We start from the raw sequence: 20,681 nt of genomic DNA, 5'->3' as shown, positions 1-20,681 counted from the left end.
TCTCTTATATATTTTTAAAAGCAAACATTTAGAATAATCAAATTTAAGTAGTTCCATATATTTATTTATATAATTTTTTTTTCCGTTCCTGTGTTTACTTAAAATTTATTTATAGTTTTTTTAGTAACATATCCCAAAAAATAATTAAAATCTTTTCTGTAAAATAATATTATTTTCTTGTTTTACAAATATTTAATTTATTTATTTTGCAATATATAAATTTTAAAACATTGTTTGTATACTATTTACAAATTAAGAAAAAATTTATTGCAGTTCAAAAATATAGATGAAGTAATGAATGAATTGCATGCAGACTTTTTCAACATTCTGTACAATGATATTTAATATGTAATAAAAAATTGTAAAATTTTTATATATTTGATTTTTGTTTTATTTTAAAAATATGAATGAATGTGCTATATATAATGTAGTATTTAATGTCTTTTATGAATAATTCGTCCGTCATTCCTATATGGATGTGTAGCGATTAGCAAAACTTCAAACACTATTAATCGCCAGCTAGAATTTGCACAAAACCAGGCTCTGAAAAGACTTTTCAAGGTACCATAGTACATTAGGTTGATCCGATCAAAAAATACATAAAGGATAGAGCCCTTAAATTATTTGCGAAAACTGACAGACTAACCAACACCGCGTTATCAAATTTCAGAATGGGCCACTTTAATTGGTTTGAAGTTATCCTAATTCGATAATTTTTTAGTAAAAAGTTTTTTTCTTTCTTTCAAATTTATTGGTAAAAGAATTTCAACAATTTCCAACAGAAATAGTGTGTTACGCAAATATCGATTTCCGTGAAGCCCATCGCGTGATCGGTTTCCTCCACCTATTATGAGAAAACGAGTAGAAAATTGATGAGTTTCCTATAACTGAAATTACAAATAGATTTAGTTGACTAACCGGTTTTAGGCCTCTAACATCTATATTTTTTTAAGTATGAATGTAAGTTATGAAAGACATACTTCCTTTTCTTGTTTCAGTATCATATCGTTGAACACATGTTTTGTGGACATGTTAATGTCAATTAGGCTTATCTCTTAGTTATAGAAACTTTTATTTACCTTACAAGTATTAAACATTTGCTACTGTTATTTTTGGTTTCTAGTATAGCCCGTTTAATCGTTATATACATGTTTTGTAAGCATGCTAATGTTATTGCTATTGCTAAGTGCTATTTAGAGTTAGTTCCTAGTGAAGTCATCTGCTGCTTTATTTTCTTTCAAATCGTTTTGTACAGTAATATCTAAAAATGAAGTTTTCTTTCGTTCTGGTTCACTTACATATGAATATGCTTCTGAAAGTTGCACTGTCAGTCTGATTATAATCTGAATAATCTGACTGATAATTGCGTTTATTCCTTTTTGTCCACTAATTTAAATTCGTCTTGATCTGCTGATTTTTGGATAGCAAATATTAGCGATAGTAAGGTACTGCAGCAGTTTGGTAGCTGTTATAGATAGATTGTTGCACAATTAATATCAAATAATTCAAATAAATAATTCTTCATTCAAATAATAATATTCAATACTGTTTTTATTAGATAATTTTAAGTCTAGTCCATTACTTTTATATTTTTGAAATGTGTTTATGTGAATATATGAAGGATAAAAGAGAAAAAATACACAAACATAAAGCACAAAAAAAAATTATTAAACAATTTTTAATAAATTTTATATATAACTACTTAATTTAACACTAAAAATCATTAAGAATTGCTACATATTTACATAAAATATTTTCTCATAATTTGAATCGTTTTCTGAAGTTATCGATTATATTTTTTATTACTTAATAAATCATTTACAAAGTATATATTGAAACTGTTTTAAATAAAATATGGCAATTTATCATATTAAAAATTAACACTGAACTCTAAAATCATCTGTTATTCTTCTGAAACGTTCAAAGTAATTCGTGACTGCCACTTAAAAGCTTCAACTCCCACGCTTTTCGCATAGAAAACAAAAAGTATGGCAATTACTTCAGTAAACAAATTGAACCGTGCAGGCATCGTGACAGAACCACTTAAAACCATTTAGAACCAATAGAAAACACTATTAAATAGTAATTTACACATATAGGAACAAGATTTTTATGCATGTTAACTTGCACACCGAAATGCATTTCTGAGCCTACAGTGCAGACACTGCGTCAGCGAACATACCTTATAGCATATTTGTAAATACATTCAAGTTTTTTTTATTAATTAATCGATTGATAAGATAAAGAGGAAGCAAATTCCAAAAATGTATTCATGAGATTTATATACATTGAACCGTTAATTCAATTAACCTTTACCCAAAGGAAGTATTTGTAGTATATGCAACGTTCATTTATTTATTTCTGTTTGAGCCAATGCACTTGATCACTTTTACTCTTTCTTAACTCGAGGTATTTTTAAAACCCCTCTTTATGCCTTGGTTCTTTTTGTTATTAAAAACAAACAAAAAAAAAACAATGAAACAGTAAAAAAATGAAGGAAGTGTCGCTAAAAAGTATTGTATATATTTCTTTTCTTATCTATCATTCTTCAAACTACAAACAATTTACAATCTACAAACAATAGGGAGCAAATAATAAATATATATTTATATATATACTTCAGCAGTAATATAATGATCTGCACTGTTTTATGTAGTCAATCCGAGAATCCAGAGAAAGCATTGAACACATAAGGAAAAATACTAGATGAAGAAACTAGATTAATACCGACAAAGCAAAATTTTAAAAGTAACTTATTTTGGAAAACAAACAAAAAATTTTCTTGAAGCCTAACCAATAGAAAAGTAATGTCTTAAAATTATCTGTTCACAATAATTCATCAGTGCAGTAATATATAACTAAAAGTCGTTAACCAACTTAGACAAACCATCTATCTGTCAATAAAGCAATCTTTAATAAACGAAAAAAAGAAAAAACAGAGCCAAGCTACAACTTACCGAATGGCAATAGAATCAAATTCTGAATCGAATCCAAAACTGATTTAAAAGGGAAAAGAGTTCATCAGAATCTAACTTATTCATATAAACTTTTTACTGGGAGCAACAGCAATACAAAAGACGATTGAATTTGAAATTAACCAATAAAGGAGTTATTAAAAGAACCTTATAATTTTGTACAAATTCGAGTCCAAATATTTTAAATGGTTTCGACAAACTCTAATAAAAGATGATCCGATCTAATGTAAAATGATTCTTAGTTGAACTTAAGTAATTTTTTCTTTAAAAGAATCATTGTAACAAAAAAATTCGTTTTCTGTAAATTACTTAAGATACGTTTTGTAACATAAATCAGTTGCGAATTGTTTCTTTTATTGTGGTGATTGAAATACAGCTTAGTCTTTTCATACTACAAGCGAAAAACAGTTGACCAATTTTTCGTTCTTGGTAAAAGAAATAAACGTTCATTCACAATTGTTGTGTTTAAACTTTATTTCACTTAAAATTGATCTACAAATAATTGACAAATTCGTCTTTATCAATAAGGTTTACAGGTCTACTCCATTATTATTATTCTTCCGCCAACATAATACATTCCCATAATATGTCTGAAACGTGCATTCATCTCATCTATCTTAAAGATAGATGAACTTTATAACTTAATTAAATTAATTACTTTTTTCAGACTTATTTATTAAATTTTTTAACATTTCATAAAAAAAAGGAAAGAAAATGTAGTTACTATAAAAAAGTAATTTTCTATAATTATAAATTATATTTTAATTTTAATAGTTTATTTAGAATTACATGTATGTGTTACACCTGAACAAATATATATATATATATATATGTATATACTCGTAAATTTCTATATATATTTTTATATACTATTTTTTATTAAAAAAAGTGTTTTTATATCAAATGTAATTAATTTGTTTTTGTTTCAACCGTAAATTTATTCAGAAAGTATTAATCTTTTTTTAACTTAATACTCTTCTAAACCTTGAACTATGGTACGAGATGGTTGCATTTTAATAATTTAATGATTTCTTTGATTGGCGCCGTCTGTCAGTATTTTCTGTGTAAGTCTTTTTTATAATGAAATGCAATTTATCAAAACGATTTATGATGATATGAATTTAAATTTTCTTTTGAGATTAGATTTGTTATTTGATTCGCCTTTTCTATATTTTAAGCACGAATTATTGTAAATACGATTTGTTATGTACATATTAAAGTAAATGGCTTTCTAAGTTTTTATAACAAAATATTTTATGAACACGATAAGATCAAACTGGTTTTGTAAATTTGATATAATCTTTCATAGATATTTTATGGTTTTTATCAAGAAATCGTAAAACAAGCACTTTATTTAGTCCATGTCCATGCTGCTTGAATTTGGCAATTTTTATATCTAAACTTTATATAAGTCCGTGTAAAACACTTAAATTAAATTCATTAATAGCATTTTAATGAAAATATTTAATTTCTTTTTTAAATCAAAAATAAATTTATTAATTATACCCGTGTTCATATATTTAATGTTAAGTAATAAAGATGAAATAGTGTCTTCGTATGAGCTTCTATAACAAATTTAACACTAAGTAAATACCGAAAGTATCTTATTTATTGCCGTGTATAAATATGATAAAATTAATTAAATTTAAACGACGAAAATCCAACTGACAATTATTATAGGAATTTTAACAAATTGCAGTCTTCTTTTAGATTTTATCTGAGTGGCAATGCATGAACCTATGCATTAAGCGCTCCGGTTAGGTGACTGGTTCTTTTGATTCTATGTAGATATTATTTCCAAATCATTATTCTGATCTAAGCACTAATGTATTTACCTTTCCATTAATGTTAAAATTTGTGATAGTACGCACGATATGGTGTTTCGTAAATAATTACTTGACCTTTCATCTTTGTGAGCCTTTCTTCCTGCATTTATCTTTTACTTGAAAGCAATGAGATTAAATACATGCGCTAAGCGTTTATGCACATTTCAAAAGCCATTAATGGATTCACTCGTGCCGGCCGGTGCACATAGTTTAAGTTCAACAGTTCGACCTTTCCTTGCCAGATTGCATCAATGTAGCATTGCATTGAATTCAACATTGCATTGCAATTTGCATTTCTTTTATAATTTTTAATTTCATATCTTCAATCAAAGGCAGCTTGTTTTTATTTGAGGTGCTTCTGCGCGCTGCTGTTTAAAATGTTTTGCACAAAGATACATTACAAAGGTTTGAACATTTTCCATGATTTAATCGGTTTAAAACTACACTTCCTTTTTTTACTTCTTTTTTTATTACTCTTTTTATATAATTTTTTTTTACACTTTTTTTTAGTTTTTTTTTTAACACAAACATGAATCTGAAATTTCTTACTATGGTTTCAGCTTGCGAAGAAGAACATAAGCTTTAGACGATTTTTTATCTGTGGCACTTAAGCGAATTTATTAGCTTTCGACAAAAAGTTCCAATTTCAAAAAATATTTTTTTCTTTTATTTTCATGTAGTAAATTCATGTAGTATTTTTCACTTGATTGAGATAATTTCTGTTAAAGAAAAATATCGAATTATTTATTGCCATAATGTGTTCGAGATCGGCAATTTAAATTTGCTTACAGCTCATTTAATTATCCAATTTAGTGTTTGATTTATTGAGCCATTACTCCATAAAAATGTTATGCATTTTAAAGTGTGAAATGTATGCAAATTTTTTACATAAAAGGACTTATTGATTACATTGTATAAAATTTAAAAACCAAAGCCTATATATTTTATATATTTTATTACTCATTAAATATTATAGGGTTATATATACAAATGCGTATTTGTATGAATATACTATGTATATACAGTTGGTAACTATAGTTGACTACATGGTTTCAAATAGTTTACAATCTTAAGCCGATATATTTTATATATATTGTTACTCATTCTGCTCAAAAAGTATCCGGATTTAGTTGTTTGTTACCTACTCCTTAAGTAATAGACCCTTTCTTGACATATGGCACAAATTTGAGCGCCATCTGTCAATTAGTTTATTTACAGCGATTTTGACTATGGAAAATTCTTGTTGTACGTGATTTTTTTCATCAAACACGGCACCACTGTCATCGCTAAGGCACCATATTCGCTAGATCTGGCATCGTGCGACTTTTTCCTCTTCCCGAAACTCAAATTGCCCCTTTGTGGTAAGCGTTTGGAGTCGATTGAATAAAAGCCATACCTGCACGGGCCTACGAAAAGTGTATGGAAGATTGGGTTAAGCGTTGGCATATGTGTATCGCTTCAGAAGAAACATATTTTGAAGGAGATAAAATAAATTTGGAATAAAATTTAAATTTGTTTGTTTTATTTACAAAATCCAAATACTTTTTGAGCAGAAGGTATACACAATGGTCTATTATTATAAACCTTGTATTTATAGCCAATACCAGATACCGCTTAATTTAAACATGTTAAAAAAATTTGATTTTTATTCAAATTAACACCGCCAAAAAATTCTGTCAAAGCACTGAGTATTATTATTTACTATGTATATAAATTATGAAATTCTCAGTTTTGAAGTTTATTGCAAGAAAATTAAACTTATTTACTGTGGTACTTGTTCATATTTTATTATTGAAGTTTATATTTAACTGACTTTTTAGACTACACATTGTGTTCTAAATTATTTTACAGAAGAAGAATACTTACAGTTAACAAACAATTTTTTTATTTACATTGAGAGTGATACCTTTTTACTTAACTATATTCTTTAAATATAACCCACTTTCTTATTCAATGGTCACTGTCCCCGTTACTTAGAACTACACACGAAATTTCAACACATTCATACTTAACTCTATGCAAATAAAAAAATTATTACTTACCTTAAATATTTAACTATTAGTTAAATAGTTGGTTAATAGTTTACAGTTTTTATAGTTTTATATTAAGTAAATTTAATAACTTTTATTTTAGTTAAGTAAAGTAAGCCCTTTGGCTTTACTGGAACTTAAACAATCTCTTCAATCTTTTTAATTAATTACTCAAAGTTATTGAAAATTTTATGGTAAACGTTTAACAGATCATTGTACTATAAATCAAAAATATTCGAATCACAACTGACAGACATTATTTACAGTAATAATATATATTATATTTATAAATAAATTTTACCTATCCATCAAAGTTCTAAATAATAAAATGTATATTTTGTTACTAGATTATAAATATAAATATTGCATATATTTATATATAAATATAAATGTGTGGTTTTGATTTTATCTTATAATAATTTATTTCGGATTTCTTTTAAAAACGAAGTCTTCAAATATCCGGATTTGCGATGATTGTTCGTAGTGCAACTATTCGAAGATTTCGTGAGTAAAAATTAGAGAAAGCACAAAATGCAAATGAACGTGGATCACACAAATCCGGATATTCGAAGACTTCGGATTTTCAAAGAATTCCGTTTTTTTTTCAACTCAGGAAAATTTATAAACGTTATCATAAATCATATATATACTCGTATATAAATTCTTAAAATGAAGATGATTTATTTTAAAAGAAAGTTATTGACGATGTATAAAAATCCAACTCTCATAAAAACCAGAATAAATTCAAGATTGTAATACTTCATTAATTTTATTCTATGCGTTACGCAAACCAAGTTAAGAAGAAAATTTTTATGACAACGACATGAAACAGTCTTCACAACAACTTCAAAAGCAATCAAACGCTTTCAGTTGAAGTAGAGTCTGACAATACTTAAATAGGAAGCTAGTTCATCTTCTTTGCTTTATGATAAACCATATCGACTTCTATAAAAATTGTTTTCTTTCAAAGACGATTTGCAACTTCAAAGAGACATTATTCACATTCACACTAAGAATGGTCATCGATGCCATTTTTATAAGAAAACAAGCCATTGCCGTTTATTTGTTTATATTCGTCTATATATTTATATGTTATATATTTGCCGAAATGCTTAAAAATGTATTATTAATATTTAATTTTCTTCAATTTGTTTACATTGAGAATATATATATCTACGCTGTTCACGTTACACAATATTTATTCTGATCAAGCGAGATGTCTTGATAAAACCAAATAAAATCGTTCAATGGAGGCAGTTATCTTTGCTCACAACACTTTTACGTAATTTTGTTATCTTTACAAACCTTATTTAAAATCTACCTATTTAGAACCCCACACTTTTGAAACAATATAAAATATGCTATTTGCAGTGAATTCTTAGATGAAGCAAATAACATACCTAAAGTTATTTAGGACGTTATTACTAATAAATATATACAAACTTTATGTGGTGAAAATAGATACAATAAAACCCTAAGCGCCATTGCGTTCGAACAGATGGAATTCAATTGCTCCAAAAGAATGAAAAAAGTCTTTATAAAAGTGTCCACCTAGTCTTCTAGCATTACTTTTTAACAACAAAAAATATTATTGGCCTAATAGTCAGTTTTCTTGGTTTATTTGCCACTTTTGGTGTTGTTAGCTAGCACTTTTACTACCTTTTGAAGTTTTAATGAAATTATCTGTTTTTCTTCAATACTAGTTTTAGGCCCTTCCAAGCGATTAACTACAAATTTGATTTATTCGTCCATTTTCTAGTGCTAATGGGTTTGTTTCAGTTCGTTTTAATGCTGTTTATGAAATTATTCCAGTGTTGGCGTTTAATATTTGTGTTAGAATATTTCGGAATAGTTAACTAGCTCTTTGACATTAGCTACAAAATTATTTTTGTAAGTATATATAAGCTAACATAAGTTAAATGCTTGTGTGAAGGAGCTTTCTTCATAAGTCGAATTTCGTAGGGCATTTCTTACGCAACGTGGCATTTTTAATGCTCGACTTAAATAATTCAATAAAGCTTCTTGAGGGCATTGAAAGTTTTCTATTTGTAATTATATGCTTCCATTTCACTTCATATACAAAGAAGCTTGATGACAGAAACATTTATAACATAATACAGAATTTCATCTAGAAAAATACAATTCTCTATTGAAATTAGAAAAAAAAATTATATACACACATTTTATTGGAATGCAATTAATATATTACAGAGCCCGGAAAAGATATATATTAAAGTGATAGAGCTTGAACCAAAAATCACATCACTAGGCGATAATCTCGATGTGTCGTTACAGATGCAGAGGGAACACGATGAGACTCTTAGGAATATACAGGTAATATTATTTTTTATTAATTCGTTTTAATTATCAAACTAAGCCGTATTACCACTTTTCAGAATTTACCCGGACCTATGGATGAATTTGTACAAAAAGCGGATAAATTGCTCGCCAGTAAACGAATAAGTTCAGAACTAGTCAACGCCATGGCAGAAACATTAAACATAATCTGGTGTGATATATTGCATCTAATGGAAGATCGTCAACACATATTACATTTGTGTTCGCAATTTCAAGAGAAAATGACATTGTGTCAGCGACGCATGGACCAGCTTGAAGTCGCGTGTATTGATACAATGGTGCCGATTGAAGTGCCAGCAGTACAAGAGTTCCTCAACAAAATCAAGCAGCTGCGAATTGATATGCTAACAGCAGTAATGGCAGCATTAAAAGATGGCAACGAGTTGCTGGCACAACTCCAAGAACTAACACAACTAGAAACGCTCGACACGAGACCAGAACACATAAAACGTGATGCCACGCGTGCTGTCCATCAAGTACAGCAATGGCTGGAGGCGCTACACGATCGACGCAATGCACTCGAAATAGCGTGGCAGACACGCAAAACACAACTGGAACAATGCTTAGCGTTAGCGTTGTTGGCGAAGGAACTGGACGAATTGGAAATTGCTTTGCGACAACAACGCAATGAAGTTTCTAGTATGTTTAGTTTAGGTGAATGTGAACATACCGCAAACAATGCGTTGCACAATTATCGAGAATGGAAGCAGCAAGCTTTATTGTTGCGAGATCGAGCACTTAAAATAACACGCGCTAAAGAAAAGCTACAAGCATCTGGCACGTTCACTGGTGATGAGGCTTGTGCAAGAGCTTATAATGTGTTAAGTGTTTGTACGGAGCATTTAGATTTGGTAGATCAACGCGAACACTGGTTGCAGCAGTCTCGTGAATTCTTCGCTAAAGCAGAGAAGACACTGATCGTTTTAGAAAAACTGGAAGTAGAATTATCGAACATTAAATTACCACCAACCTCACCGGAAAGTTATGCAATGTATGCAAAAGTGTCACGAGATGTACGTAACTTCACCGAGGAACCATTACGCCTTGGTTACGGTATTTTAGATGAAGTTGGACGTACCCAACCTGAAACATTAGGTGTTAAACGTGTGTTAGATGAAATTGAAAATCGCAAAGTGTATATTGAAAGTATTTGTGCGGCTAGCAATGAAGATCAACAACGTGTACAAAAAGCTTTATCGGAATTCTTACAGCAATATAATGATCTACTGACATGGCTACTGTCTTCAGGTCAAACATACCTACAACAGCACGTTGAAATGGGCCGCAGTTTAGAAGAAAGTAAACAGTTTTTATTACAACATCATGAATTAATGCAAGATTTAGAGGTTAGTTATATAAACTATTGTTTTTTTAATTAAGCAAGTTATAGACAAATTTTTTTTTTGTATATAGATCAAAGGGGAACTTATTAATTTGCTGCTTGAATCAATTAAAACACATTTGGAATCACTTAGTCCACAACAGCGTTATGATGTGGATTCCAAGGCTGAAACTTTACACAAACATTGGATTGAGCTGAAAGAATGGGTGCTAAAACGTGTAGATTGTGTATCTCTATTGATAGACTTTTTTGAACGTGCGAATCGTTTAACTAGTCAGTTGGACAATTTGGATCGACAGTTGACGCAAACACCTGATCAACAAAAACTGCAATTTTTGCAGGATGCTTGGTCGAATATACGCAGCGATTATAGTGATCTGAAAACTGCTGGAAAGCGATTCATAACGACAAAAGTGCGTTAAGTATATATCAATAACAAAATTTTTAAGTATTATTATGAAATTGGAATTCTTTGATCAAAGCACAAGATATAAATAGGTTACAAATTTTTTTAATATTAAATAGAATACTAACTAAACAACAACTTATTGATGTAGGCTAAATTTATAAGACTCAAAATTATACATTAAGTTATATCAATAATTAATTATATATATATGTATATATAAATATATGTATACATTTAAATATATGTATACACTTAAATATAACATTTTTTATGTTTGAATTTTATAGTTTGATTATAATTTAGTTTTTATTTTTTTTTATTATCTTTCGGTTTGGTTTTGTTAATATAATATTTATTTGTATTATTTTATTTTATTCTTAAATACTTGATATGTTTTTTATTTAAATTTTATTGTTACTTTTTATGTGTTGATATGTTTTTACTGTTTATTTTTTTAATAATTTCATTTCTATTCTGCTATATTAATTTCTTCCCATAAATCTGTCTTAGAAAATACTAATAATACTAACTTTAAAATTTTTTTTTAAATCATAGCATATAAAGTTATAAAATTATAATTTATTGCAATCAAATCAAGTCAGAAAACTTAACTGAATAAATTAAATTTTTATGGTGTTAGGACGTTAGCAGAAGAGAAAAACTATGTCATTCAGATAATAATATTTTTTTTTTTTGTAGCTTTTTTGTAGCTTTTTACAATAGTAGTATTTTTATGCACATTTATTTTTTTACATTACTATATTTTAAAAATAGAAAAAAAGATTTGTACTTTGATGGCTTCATATAATTTAGTAAAAACTGTGTATTTTTTATTGAAATTGCCGAAAAATATTGATACCAAACATTTAACACAATTAAAAAAAATTCCTAGTGATAAGCAATAAAAATATTGGCAGATCTGTCAGTCTTAGCCGATTTGAATTCAAATCCATCACTGATTTCCTAACTGACAACCTTTTAGTTATATATTTTAAAGTAAGCATTTAAAGACAGTAAATATTCCGTGTTATGATGTGTATCAATTTCGACTATTTTCTTACTATTATCCTGTTATTACCAGGAAAATGTTTCGGTACTCTTATTTGACTTTCATTAAACCAAATGATACTTAGGAGTCTGAAGAAGGCATTCTAAGTTTATTAGTAATTGAACCTGTAATTAAATAAAGTCATTCAGAGATACAACAATAGATCTCACTAGTCAAGGGATATCACAATAATAATAAAAATAATAATAATATACATTTAATTTAATTAATACTCTTTAAACAACACATCAATTATGCATACGAATCGAACTAACTCCGTAATGTCTATCCATCTTTCTATTTGTCGGCTTGAATGTTACTAGGATATAAATGATAAGTTACTGATCAAAAAACCTATATAAACTGATTTAATATCTGTACAATGTATTTTATTAAGACAGATTTATTAAGATATTAAGACAGAAAATAATTACTAAAAATAATATTTATTTGCATTTTATTTGCTACCAAAAATAATAAAAAAAAATAATTAATAGAGGCTTCAACAAAGTCAAAACCAAATATTTACCTTTTAATAGTGAGTTTAATTGATATTGTAATATAAAAATGAATAAAACCATCTTATATCATTATAACAAATATTATGATAAGACCTTGTAGGTTAAATCACAAAATTAAGAACTTACGCTAATGAAGTATGTAGGTTTTATAAATAAAAGAATAAGGTCACAAAACGTGTGCCAGAAATTTACTCGGCACTGACCTAGGCTAGGCACTGATACAGAAATAAAGCTCCGTAAAATTTGTTCAATATTAATCAAATTCAAACTCGTAGAAATATTCTAAGTCTCTGAAGAGGGCACAACAGATGTCTAAGTTGAAAACCTAAAACTTAATTCAAATCATAAGTAATTATTGATACTAGTAACATATGCCAGTTTGTGATTTCCTCAGCCATAAAATATTTCCAATTATCTTACACTATATCGGTTTTTTTAATGATTAACACATTTTACAATTTATTAAAGCCAACAATTATAGCACATATTTAATAATAACAAAAATGGAATAGTTTTCAATTCTTTATTATCACAATTTGGTGTTATGTAGAAAGTTCACTAGTTTAAATTTATAGAAATATATAAAATTTTTAATCTAAGACAAAGTTTTTCCCCCTTTAATGAAATAAAATTTAAATACATATTAATATATATGCATATATAGTATATTTTATTTTAAAATGAGTTCCAATGAACTTAAGCTAAGTACAATATATGAAAAAATGGTATTTTAGCTGGTAACACATTTGCTTAAGATATTTTAAGATATTTAAAACAATTTCGCAAAGAAAAAAGGGCTAGAAAAAATTCTAACACAAAATATGGCCAAGTAAAGATGCCTCTAAAAATACTTCTCGCGGTTTTTCCTTAATACACATATATATATATTTAGTCATTTTAAATGTTTTTATATAAGTTTAATTTTTAATTTTCTACAATAATGCTTCATTAATTTATCTGAATAGATACATTTCAAAATTTTTAAATTATATATAATTAAAATATAAAATCAAATGCTTTATAAAAATTCCCAATTAGTTTTTATGAGAAAACAATTAAATTTATATTTTAACATTATGTTTATAAATTCTTATAATAAAGTTATTAGAAGGAGATGACAAACCCACAAACCCGTACAAAAAATTTAAGATAGTAGTATTGATATAAAATTATTGAATGAATTATTAAACATACACAGTCAATCAAACCAAATTAGTCAAAATATATTTTGTTACCTTTAAATAACACTCCATGTAGTACAATATAATTTTATCTGCGCTTAACCCAATCTTGCATACATTTTGTTGGTTGATTAAAGTAAGGGCTTTAACTGTTATAGTGAATTTTATTAATTAGGTGCAATTGACTCGAGATCTTTTCCCCGAAATAGTAATTTTTGCTTGAGAAACAAAAAAAATCACATGTTAACGGGTCACATTCTTTGAGTTTGTTGCAAAAACTCTTTTTAAACTACAAGAGTTCTGTGCCATCGCAGAATAATATTTATCAAACATTTTTGTTTCGGGCCCTACCTATACCTTTCTAAAAGTCTTCGTAACATATTGCGTGGTTGCAAGATTTACTTCAATATGATACAGCCTTAATACATGTAAATACATTATGGAGTACTAGTATTTTTATAACAGTACTATAGGAGTATAAATAATATTATATAAAATTAGCATACTTTGACTCTAAATAATTCACTTTAGATTATATTCATTCTATAAAAACTACCAAAAGAGTATTATATTAAGTATGAGTATTAAGTTTAATTTTTTATTCAACACTCTTTTGTTTTTTTGTTAATAAAACGCAAGTTAGTGTCTAAAGCACTTTTACTCAATAGTGTCTGTGATTACTTGGATGATCCACTGTGACAAAAGCTCAGTTATATTTTAATAATGAGTTATTCAGGTGGATTTACAGAGGTATAATTTGAAACCTAGAGTATGCAATTCTGAATTAATGTGAGCATCCACAGAATCAAACAATTTCAACGCTTTATCTTTGATATAGTTTTGCACACACTCGACTCTTAAGTTTTTTTGTGTATGTTCTTTTGTGATACACCATTGAACTTTTAGCACACGTCTCATTACAATATTCTGATAGGTTTGAACTTTTCTAATGGTGGATTGAACAGTATTGCCATAAGTAACACAGTCATAAAATAGCTTAAGTCTTTTAACTTTAAAAAGGCAACAAGAATTTATGCTTGGTTGTTTCATACTATGCGTGCAAACATATAACATGTAAAATTTACAAGTTACGATTTATTTCATATTTGGTTCCAATTTAAACTAACCTACAACAATTAACATAAAAGTCTAATTGAATTGAATTGCCCGCCAAAGTAATCAAAATGCTTATCTGTGAAAAACACTGCTGTAAAGTATAATTCCATAGCTAATGCAACCACACTGAATATCAGCACACGACTAATTTATGCATGGTACTACGGCATAGCCCTACGAACTAACAATCAAAAATTTATTACAGTATCTTTTGTGACAAGTTTTCAAATTATAAAATCCCCATAATTTTTACACATGATATATGTTTTGCAATATTTTATATTGGAGACATATATGCCAATAATTTCTCTGTTATTATTATATTTTAAATAGTTATTTATTCGAATTTTTTTTTAAAAACAAAAAATTCTTGTATATAAAAATGAAAAATGTTTTTATTTATTTTTGGCTATCATAAATTCCATGATTTCCCTATTATTACCCAGTAATTTTTTTTTTATTTGCGGACACTAAGTTTTCTTATTGCATTTGGTGATCTGTTTATTTTCATTTTTACTAAGAATTTTTCCACACGCTGATATTCTCAACAATATCCCATTACTTAAGTGTAAGTATGCTTATTGCCAATAAAATAGGGACAAAAGTACTGAATATCACTTAAGGAGTTAACTTGTGCATTCACTTGCCTTCACTTGTTCCAATTTATATACAAAAAAATTTATACATTTTTCACTAGAAATACATTTTTAATGCTTCCATAAATAATTTACTTCACAAACACAGATGCAATCTAATAAAAATGAACACAGAGTTTTATGCAAATGAGCATAAAAAAGTTTTTAACTCAAATAGTCTAGGGAATAAAAAAGTTTTTAGAGAACTTTTGCGCATAACGCCCTGTACGTTGCGCTACGCTGCCAGCATTTGCTCAATATTTTCCACTAACAAACATAACATAAAAATTAAAAATAACAACAAAAATAATATATTATTTTCTTCTATTTCTGTCGTCCAAAATCTTATATATACGCACACATGAATACGCAGATAGTGGATCCGTATCTCGAGACGAAATCCTCAACAGAAGCAGTCGAAGAAATCCTCAACGGATTTAGTAAGCGCCAAGTCGATGTAACAACAAGTCTTGAAAATTGGACAACACATATTGCGGAAAAGCGTGAAGTTGAACTAATTTTAGAGAAAATTATGAGTGATAATGAAGAAGTGAGTAGAGTATAGAATTCAATATGTGAAAAATAGATTTTTATTATAAATAAAAGTATGAAGAACAACAAAAACTATTGTAAACATTTATTTTTTAAAATTAGTACACATTGTGTTTAAAATTGTTTCAGTTAATAAGCAAAATTCTTAATTATTTACATTACTTTTTATTGTTTTATAGACCGGCACAAAAACTACCAAGCTTGATACACAAATTTATCCGATATTTTCTTCACCATCCATTGATGCAAAATATTTGCAAGCTGCCACACGTGATAAACTCAATAATGTGTTGAAGGATATGGAAAAGGCCCAAGATGAGATACAACAACGCATACACACTACATTGGCTATACAAACAACCGATCAAGAATCTCAACAAAAAATTGAAATAGTCATAAGCAATCTGCGTACGCTTAAATCGAAACTGGATGGTATAAAATATGATTATAAAAATCTACTGGATAACATATTACAATTTCTGGAGAATATATTGCAACTTCGTCATGATATTGATAATTATTTTGCAAATCAACGCAGCGATAGTGGCATCGAGCGCGTCATAGCTGAACATGAAAAATTCCGAGATTCGTGTATGGATAAATTTAGATCATTGATCACACAGTCTGAGTTGTTAATCGATCGTGTACGTGCGCTGGAACCGCCTGGTGCACGCGAAATCGATACTGATCGCATATTGAAATTATTGGAGAATTTGCGTTTTCACTTCGAAACCAGCAATAGCGAAAGAATGTCAAACTTGGAACGTATGGAAAAATTGGAGCAATTTAAGAGTGATTTATATGACATCAATCGCAGTCTGGACAGTGTGAGTAAACAGTTGCTAGATATCAATGGACAAAGTGTCGACAGTTTGGCAGCAGCCAAGACAACTTCGTTAGCATTTGAATACTTCGAACGCACAATTGAGGTGAGTAGTATTGTATACATTGTTTTTTTTTTGGTTTGTAAAGATTTTTTTCATTAAAAAACATATTGTGTTGTTTAATTTTAATTACTTAAATAAATTATTCAGATCTTTTTTTTGCATTGACAGTTTTAATTTAGTTCTTTTCTCTATACACAAAAGATGCAATTAGACGCAATTATTTTGTTTTAGCTCAAAATCTATCTTGCGTTTGAACTAAAAATTTGTATATTTTGGATGTGCATGACGCAAGTTCTAGTATATTGACCTAGACGTTTTCAATACTCACTATTGTACTGCTCGTACTTTTATTATTATATTTTATGTATTTTATTTTATTTTACTTATTTCAATTTTTTTTGTTTTATTTTTTTTTTACAGTTAAAACAATTTTTACAGTTAAAACAATTTGTGTTTTAGATTTTATTTTATATTTTGTGTGCCGCGCGTGTGTGTCTAGGAAAAACGTCATTTATTTCTTGATTTAATTTTTTTTCTTGGCAAAATACAATATTTGTAAAATATGTGCATATAATATAAACAAAAGAAATTTTTGCATAAATATCCATTTTACTATTTAGTTGACTAGAAATGGCTTCATAAATAATATTAATATTCTTGTTAGTGGTTTCGAAAATTCTTTTTCAAAAATATAAAAGTTAAAATGCACAAAAATCGGTATAAATAAAAATTTTTATTATATATACATATTAGCTCAAATATATACACAAGCCTTCCTCAACGCTTCCTACATATTTCGTAACACTTTTCTACATTTTGTCATGTTTATATATTTTCCTGTATATGTGTACATGGAAATTTTTATTAGATAGAACCCTGGAAATATACATATTTTTAATAATAAATTACTTGTCAATTTTTCGACATTTATACATTTATACATAGTTGAAAAATTTGCTTACAACATTTTCCGTTTATTTCGTTTGAAGTCATTTTGTCGATCATAAAATCACAGACATATTTATTTATGTCTTATATATGCCAGTCTTCTAATAAACAAAAAAATTGTTACTATATACATAAAGTCTGGAATATATCTTTGTACTATTCTTCTATGTTTTTAGAAATAAATTTTTTTATTTTTTGGAATTACTCAATTGCAAATGAATGCAATCAAAGACGTATTTAAAATATTTAAAAAATTGAATTACAATAGATTTTTATGCTAATCATATAGGTAATTCAATTACTGTCAAACAAAAACACAGTGTTATTAAAAATTAAATAGATTTAATATGAATCAATATTTAAAAAAAATTGTTTAAAAGTGTCACTCTTTCCTATAGGCAAATATCTTGAGCAACTATTTTATTATTATATTTTACGTTAATTTACTTAATTGACAAAGACTTTAGTATAGATTTCTTTATATAACTAGTTTAAAAAATACTTATCCAACTAATATTAATAATGTTGATATTAATATAATTGTAAAAGATAAAATAATCAAAAATTAATTTAAAACTAAGTACAAGAATTATTTTCAAGACCACTAGCGGTAGGTATTTGGCAATACTCGAAATAGCTGTATGGTCTGCCAAAAATTCAATAATATAAAAAATAAATTTTTGTTGTTGTAGTTCAATACTGTTCAAAAAACCTCTTTTTAAAACTAAATGAAGAAAAATCATGAACGTATATATTTATTTCTGCGACACTCCAACTTATTCAGTGGTTTGTATTCGCCCGCTATTTTATATGGTCTGGACAGTCCTGATCTAAAGCGTTAGATAGGGTAAAAATACAACCTAAAATATTTGACTCAATTGCTTATAATTCCGATATTTATTCGCAGATTTCCTTTGTCAATCCTTTATTTTTTGTGCACAAGAATAAATCTAGATACAAACATAAAAAAAATGTAGAGATACTTTCGCTTTTTATATGGCGGTAGAGTGAATTTTCGATTTCTTTTTCAACTCAAAAATTGATTTTTCTTCTGCATACCAGCCTATTGCACTTGAACTACTTAAGCGATTAGAAAACAATATCAGAAGCGATTATTAAATATTCGATAATGTTTAATTTAATTTATTATGCAATCCAATCGGACATTCAAACTTGAAATATGCCCTGAACGTGAAGTTACCTCCGACAAAAACGAAAAAAATTCAAAACCTTAAGCATACAAAAAAAAATATAATTTTTGAGTTTATTCGATATAAATTTATGGAAGCAATACAGTGGTAATAAATGAATAGTTGGCTTTAAACTAATGTAATTAAAGCAGTCAATTTGTGAGAAAGACACTTTTTGGGAAAGTAAAGTATCTCCACAGCTTCACAGTTCACGTTAAATGTATATAAGCTACTATAAGATCATAAAAAATTTAATGCATAATTTAACGAATTGACCATATAGCACCTTTTAAAAATACATACATATATATCAGTAAACTACAATTAATGGGCAATTTAGAGTAGTTAGTATAGTTTATAGTCAATACAGTTAATAATTGCTAATATTGTCAGAACGGTTTAGATAATAATGCCAACTAGATTGTATATTTGCAATAGCGATTAAGTAGGATTACCTTTCTTGGTCTTGCTACGATTATTATTTATTTTTCTACATATTAGCTTAAAATGAGTACATTTTGCTTTTTTAGACACAACATGTACTAAGATCATTAAAAAATCATTTCTACTTGCATAAAGACATCGAAGACATAGAAATTTTTGTGAAATTACTTTCTTTTTAGCACTTTTGTAGAATAATATATTATTTTCTTTTTTGTTTTCCTTCATCTTTTTGATGCTATTAGCTGCCACTATAAATTATAACCATTTTAACATATACATACATAAGAGTTAAGTTAATTACATACGAGTTAAATTAGTTACATTTTCAAGATATAACTCAAATATTATTATATAGCAGTATAACCAGACCTAAATCATTTAAATATCAAGGCGTAACTTAAAATACAAGCGGAAATTTTAAATTTGGCCCCATATAAATGGACATATATTGCAAAGCAAGCACAAAATTTAAATTTATGTACTCAGATATACTCATATATATCTGTGAACAAAATTGTTCATATGTCTGTAAACAAAATTGTTCATTACTATACATTTTCTGAATGAAAAGAAGATCTAAATCGTATGCACCAAAATATATAGCTTAGACCAATAATCATCTTAAATATAATTTCTAATAAAGGAATCATAAACAAATCATTAAAATTATGTAGTAAATAAAATCTAAAATTTATTTTTCTATTACTGAAACTAAAGAACATAAAATATTTACTAGTCACAAAATAACACACATAAAATGTTTAAAATTACAAAATTTGCATTTCGTTGAGCTCTGTGTTGCATGTTGCAACACACACTACAATTCTTATCGATGATTTAATTTTTTGTTTTGAACAATAATATTAAAATAAAATTTTAATTATAAAAAAAAAAACAATTTGTCCAAATGGAAATTATCAAACAAAATCAACAATTTTTTATTTTTGCTATTAGAAAGAAAATTCATCATACAATTTCATCTCTCTTAGCAAATGTAGCGTATAAATAAAGTTTATATTGCCACTCTATAATTTACACATAAAATATTTTGCGTACTCATACGCCATGTTGCACATTAAGTTTTAGAAATGGAACATTTTCTTATAATTTATAATGTCTTTTCCATGTTGAGTATGAAGCGTCACTGTATCTTGAGCAAAATGTATAGGATTTTAATTGCATTTATATATAACTGACAGCTACAGCTGTTCACAATTTG

General features: G+C 27.5%; 1 protein-coding gene across 5 annotated transcripts in view; it reads left to right on the top strand.

Annotated features, from left to right (window-relative positions):
* Positions 1-9,042: 9,042 nt before the first annotated feature.
* The window catches only part of LOC119672375 (muscle M-line assembly protein unc-89), a gene marked incomplete at its 5' end in the record, with an annotated part of 50,525 nt that continues 38,886 nt past the window's right edge, over positions 9,043-20,681 (top strand). For all 5 annotated transcript variants that reach the window (XM_038083404.1, XM_038083405.1, XM_038083403.1 and 2 more), the window contains 5 exon segments: positions 9,043-9,165; positions 9,228-10,535; positions 10,603-10,944; positions 15,815-15,991; positions 16,173-16,922. In XM_038083404.1, the coding sequence (XP_037939332.1) occupies positions 9,043-9,165; positions 9,228-10,535; positions 10,603-10,944; positions 15,815-15,991; positions 16,173-16,922 (2,700 nt within the window).

This window comes from Teleopsis dalmanni, chromosome 1 (genome assembly GCF_002237135.1).
Source record: "Teleopsis dalmanni isolate 2A chromosome 1, ASM223713v2, whole genome shotgun sequence".
Taxonomy (NCBI): domain Eukaryota; kingdom Metazoa; phylum Arthropoda; class Insecta; order Diptera; family Diopsidae; genus Teleopsis; species Teleopsis dalmanni.
Note: the sequence above shows the minus strand (reverse complement) of the source record. Positions and strands in the feature narration are given on the sequence as shown.